General features: G+C 34.5%; 1 protein-coding gene across 4 annotated transcripts in view; it reads right to left on the bottom strand.

The window, feature by feature from the left end:
- LOC113482220 (sodium channel protein type 2 subunit alpha-like) overlaps positions 1-6,188 on the bottom strand; it is a 76,367-nt gene that overhangs the window by 53,785 nt on the left and 16,394 nt on the right. For all 4 annotated transcript variants that reach the window (XM_026852647.1, XM_026852645.1, XM_026852648.1 and 1 more), the window contains 4 exons: positions 3,555-3,673; positions 2,562-2,651; positions 925-1,053; positions 321-412 (listed from right to left, as the gene is read on the bottom strand). In XM_026852647.1, coding sequence (XP_026708448.1) covers positions 321-412; positions 925-1,053; positions 2,562-2,651; positions 3,555-3,673 — 430 coding nt within the window. The remainder of the gene's footprint in view (positions 1-320; positions 413-924; positions 1,054-2,561; positions 2,652-3,554; positions 3,674-6,188) is intronic.

Below are 6,188 nucleotides of genomic sequence, written 5' to 3'. Positions count from 1 at the left end.
TTTTTTTTTTTTTTTTTTTTTTTTTTTTTTTTTTTGCGACACAAGCAGCAAACAGCAAGACTTATGCTCAAAAGAAGTGAATTTGACTTCAATGGAACGAAAGTCAGCCTCAGTGTTTAACCTAGCTCTCACCTGGAATGACTGATATTGTTTTCAAAGCTCGGAGAACTCTGAATGTTCTCAACGCTGAGACATTGCCCAGGTCCACAAACTCTGTCACATATCTGCAATAGGGGAGTTCACACACAAACACAATGACAGCACACAAGTAACAGTTGGAGATACGAGGGGCCTAACACCTTACACCAACTACTTCTTACCTGGAATTACAGAAATAGTTTTCAAAGCTCTCAATACTCTGAAAGTTCGAAGAGCTGAAACATTGCCTAGGTTTACAAATTCTGTTACATACCTGTAGGATTAAATCACAGTTATTCAGAATTGAGGCAGAGCTTATACTAATTATGTGGGTCTTCAAAACCTCTGTGGCAATATTAGCAATCATACTGCAAAATTTACCTGTGTCTTCAGTACACCTCACTTTTATAATTATTTATTTTCATCAATTTTGCTTAAATTTCATTGAAAGGAAATGCACTGGTTTGTATTTGAACAGCTAATTAAACTAACTAGCTTGTAATAGGGCAGTGACATGAAGTCAAAGGGATGGCTTCCATTCTGGTGAGTAGAAAAATGTAGGACATGAAATTAGTGTCCCTCAGCAGTAATTACCCTAGTGACTGACACTCCATGATGGCTACTGCCATATTTTACTTTGATTTATGAGTACTAAAATGTGTGATACAGTGTCTATACCTCATAGGTTGCAGAAATTAAATACTTTTAAAATCAATATACTTATTATTGTAATACTTGCCACTAATTTCATGCCCTAAATGCTTAAAAAGTACTTGAACCACTTACGCCATTAAAATGACACTGAAGTCAAGCCAGTTCCATGGGTCTCGCAGAAAAGTAAAACCTTCTAAGCAGAATCCCCTTGCAAGAATTTTTATAAGTGATTCAAAGGTATAAATTCCTGTGAAAGTGTACCTGAAAAGCATCAGAGCAGGAATAATAGATTTTTGCATATTTATGCTTATAGACAATGCCGTTCTTTATCAAATATGACTTAGAAGAAAAGTATTTAGAAGTAAAAGAAGGAAATAATTAACTTGTCCCGAACACTTAAGAATATACTTGTTGTTCAGATGAAATTTGAACCTGATACATACATACTATAAATTTTCTAAAAGGTTGGTTTAATCCTTTTTTTTTTTTTTTTTCCTGAAAACAATTTCAGACTCAAGTATTTATAGATACGTTTCAGACTTTGATATTTATATGTACATTCTCTGGCACTCATAAGACTGCCTCTTTGCCTGCATTTACAAATCAGTAGATGTCTAAGTGTTACAAAAAATGAAGAACTTATTAATGTCAAAATCAGAGTTTTGTAAAAATCAGTTCTGGATAATAACTATAGTCATGCCTACAATAAAGGTTTATTTCATAAAGAATCATTAAATATAAGAAAGCATGCCCAGACTTAGTCTTGAAGATGTGAAGATGTACCAATTTACCTGGTGTGGGAACAATCATCCATTTAAAAACACAGAATAGTCAGTTATATCCAGCATAATGTGGGGACTTCCTGAGATCCACGTGGGTCTGTGGGGACGTCCAGAACAAAGAAAATCTACCTACAGACCCTACTGCTCTCTTTTCAGACTTAGCAACCCTAACAAGCCGTAGTCACTGTTGAGCATGCTGGAAACAGATAAACACTAGTGGAGTTTCTAAATTTAGCATTCAGAGTAAGATTCCTCAACTCAGTGAAATAAATAAATAGAAATTAATCATGGCTATTGAAGAATAGGAGGGAATGAAAAAAACCACAAGTGGTTAGAATCAGGGTTTTAATTAGTAGTATTATTTCAAAGAAAACAATATTTCAAAGGAAAACGTGCATTATATTTTTGTAGAGAACCTGCATGTATAACCATGAACAAGAAAGAGAGATACTTTGTAGTTTCCTTACATCTGTCAGCTCTTTGTTACTCTTTCAAAGGTAATGCCCTTTCCTCAGAAGTTCAAGTTTCTTGCGGTTTGGGTGTTGTGTGTACTTGCTGTGGCTGGCACTTGTGAGTTCACATCAGCGACCCACGATGAGTGTCCTACTGTGCTAAGATCATGGATACTCAAGCAGTATATGGCTGGCCTCACCAATGACATGCAACAATTTTACATGCACATTTGAAGTTCTGGAGTTCCTTTTCCAATTTACAGCTTAGAACACCCAAGGACAAGAGCTCATGTTTGTACTTCACAGTAAAATTTCAGACACTCCTCAGACATAATTTTAAAGAACAAGGCATTACTCTTAAACCATTTAAATTACTTAGGAGGAAACCAGAAAGATACTGATGATCTCATGGAATCTGATTTTTCATGACTCTGGAAAAGCCCATTCTGGCATGCAATTTTCCATAAATAGTTCTTGTTTAGAGTCACACAAAAACAAAGACGTTAAAACAAAGAAATAAAAATGTTTAACTTACTCTACATTCTTTGTCCAGTCTGGAGGGTTACTCATGGTCATAAATACACAGTTGGTCAAAATAGTGCACATGATAAGCATGCTGAATAATGTAGGTTATAGTCAAGGCATGTAGGTCAAAAAAGTATGACAGTTTTATAATACTGAAATAATTTGAAATATTAAGTTTATAAAAATATCTACAAATAACGTGACATTGTAAATAAAATTTGGAAAAAAAGAAAGCTTTGCACATAATTTTATCTATTTTAAATGGTATGCCATCTGGCATGTTATGGTGCACTTACTGTAAAGCAATGCATTACTTTTATAATTATGTCAGGTTTAAGATTTAAATGAAATTTATTTCATATTATACAGACTTAAGGATGTGTTTGAGTACCTGAACATAATTACTCATTGAAGCCAGGCAAACCACTCTAAAAAGATCTTTAGGCAGAGGTTGGTTGTTTACACCCAAGTTGTTCTTTGGACATGATTGAAATATATTTGAAAATATTCTCCTTTATTCTGACCTGGATATTTTATAGGACACCTAGCCCAATGCTGAAAACACAATACTGAAAAAGTATGTCTGAAAAAGCAGCTCTTTACTCATGCTCTTTTGTCCTTGCTAAGTGAGTCTAGTTCATGAATAGTACTACTGGTCTTGGTAAAAGTGTGACCTTAGATATGTTCAAGTGCAATGGTTTGTTACTAATCTGGCCTTAGCTGCAGGCCTTAGTATGGGATCAAATCTCCTTCTGTATATAAAGCCTGATATTTAAACTCTGACAGCTTTAGGTGGTTCAGTAGAGAATTCTTTCAGTAGGAATGAAGACCATACTGCAATTCACATGTGATATTGCTGCTTTTTAAGTGTGATCAGCATATGTTTAGTTAGTATAGTACACCCACATGGACATAATTTGTATATCCATATGAAAAGTATTATTTCAGTAATTAAATAGTTTTAAATGGCAACCGTTAAATCAGCATTAAGAAAAAAGGATATGAATGTACCAAAATCTTGATAGCAATTTTTCTGATGGGATTAAAAGGAGTTAAAATGTACAAGGCAGATGTGGCACTGAATCGGAAAATTGCCTTTCCTTTATTCAATACTATGAAAGTCTGCAAAAAAAGAAATACAAAATGAAAATACAGTGGTGACTACATAAATGTCTTTACCTCCTTCTAAAGGATTCTATTCTCCACCTGGGAGGTTCAAATTACATTCTACTGTCTCTGTGGTAGGAAAATACAGTAGATTAAGCCTTCCACAGCCAGTTCTCCAATTTGCTAAATTTCACAGCATGTGGACTGAATTCTGATGCTATTGAAATTGGTGGGAATTACCAGCACCGATGTCAGTTTATCAATAATAGCAAAATGTGGCATTTTATCACCAAAATAATTTCAATTTTATTTCTAATGAAGTATGTGATTAAAGTCAGTTTCAAATTAATCAAATACATTCTACCTTGTAAGCAAACACCAACAAAACCAAAACAGCAAAAGGGCAATTGTTTGATTATTGTTTGAATTATTTGTTTGATTTGAAACAAATACTTGACAGAATTATATACACATATATATGGCAACAAAGACAAACGCCTGTCACTAAACAGTTAACCATAATTTTAAAATAGTTTTGCTTTGATTTTAGATTTTGAACTACCAATATCAATTATATGTATCTTCTAAAAATTTATCTGTGAAAAAATAAAGGATTAATAAATTGCTGACATCATTCTGAGCAGTCTGAGACAAACATCCTATAACAAGAAATCTTTTCTTCATAAAAATGCTGTTTTCATTTTTAACAATATGCTCTTATTTTTCCTGTATGAGAGCACCAAATTTAGGTAGTTATCATCTTTTAAAATTTGACCTGATAAACCTACAGTTTGCATTCATTTCATTCTGTTCCTGTTGGTGGTCATCGCCTAAGTGTTTTCATTTTTGTCCCAAGTGTATTTATGTATGAGGTTTACTTGCATCTGTGGTGCTGTTTGAAATTTCTTGAGGACATGACTATTCTTCACTCCTTTTGCTGTTTGTTGATGGTAATGGCTCTGCTTTGTGTTACCATAATAGAGTCTTTATTATGCTCTCAGCAGAGCTATATAGTATCACTGTTCTCCATGTTGCTTTCCATTCTCTGTAAAAACTTGGCTGTGATCAGAAAAATGCTGCCCTCCTTGTGGCCTTTACTACCTATCTGGTCTGCCATCTCTGGGAGAGAAAGCAAACCTCTCTACAGTGGGAAAGAAAACAGGTAAAGGAGTGTTGCTGGTGCCTGTTCACACAGTAACATCAAGCATAGCATTGATGATGAGAGAGAATGGACTCACACGCATTGTCATTTCTCTCTGCCCTATAATTCTTCACCCAGCTAGAAATGCTCGAAAGATGTTGCCTGTCCCAAGGTCACTGCTGCAGCAGAGCCTGAAGACAGACTACAATTCACATATAATTTTCTCTGCATTGACAAGTTGATGATTAAGAATAGTTTCTGCTATAAACTGGAGGAGAGATGACTAACTCTAGTTCATCATTTGAGATGTCCATTTGTTTTCTGTTGAGCACGTTAGCCTGGTACATAACATAAATAAAGATGTGACCTGTGAAAAGATTCTACAGTTTACCAATTACTCTCATAGACTTAACTAGTCCACCAGTTGTCTAAGTTTTTGCACTCTTTTTTCCAAAAAAATCTACTTTTTCTGATCATTGGAGGTTAGAAAGTATACTTCAGTACTTCTCAGGTTTTCTGATACTTCATTTAAAAAACTTTATTCCTGAATGTTTTTTGCATCTAGTCAAGAAAATGCCTCAGTGTACACAATTATCTTGTAAGCAAGAATCTGCATGGAACTGTTGATATAACCAAAACCATATAAATGAAAATAACCCTTGGTAACACTCCTTCTCTGAGCTTTCTTTTCTTTAAATTTCCTTAATAATACAGCACTGTTTATTTAACTTTGGCAACTGTTAGGTTATGCAATTACATAAGGATTCTGCTTTATTTTCCATTCCTATTACTGAAGCCATAATTTAAAAAAGTTTTGCGAAACAAAGGCAACCACAAATTTAGCCACAAAATTAAGAGGACTAGTGGCATGTTTTTCCTAACAAAGTAAGTTTCTTTACAGTTTAAAATACTTTATGTCTTAATTTTTTTATAGTTTCTCAATGTCAAGTTTCTTATCTCAGTGGCAACCTGGAATGCTTCAAGCTGTCATCAGAGCAACAGTGTCCATTTCCTTCTCTGTTTCTGAGAGACAGTAAAAGCTAATCCCAAGCACTTGTCTGTAAAACATCTCCCGCATTTTTAAATTTACGGTTATTATCCACAACTTCATCTTCCTTTACTCTTCTTACCTGCATCACTTTGCAGGTCTTTGAAGGAACCGAGAGAAAATCTTGATGCTGCTAAAGGAGCATGCAGAAATAAGCAGATAGAGAGTACAGAGGAGAATCTGCTCTTCTGTGCAGGACATAAGGTATTTTAACTATTCCCAGGCTGCACTATTTTGGATCCTGGAAGAGTCTACAACTAATCCCAGCTATGGAGATATACTTCTTTGTTGCTTATCTTTCTTTTAAGTGATAAAATGGTATTCTGTTTCCATATTGTACT

This window comes from Athene cunicularia, assembly GCF_003259725.1.
Source record: "Athene cunicularia isolate RWA chromosome 7 unlocalized genomic scaffold, athCun1 chr7_part1, whole genome shotgun sequence".
NCBI classification, from domain to species: domain Eukaryota; kingdom Metazoa; phylum Chordata; class Aves; order Strigiformes; family Strigidae; genus Athene; species Athene cunicularia.
Note: the sequence above shows the minus strand (reverse complement) of the source record. Positions and strands in the feature narration are given on the sequence as shown.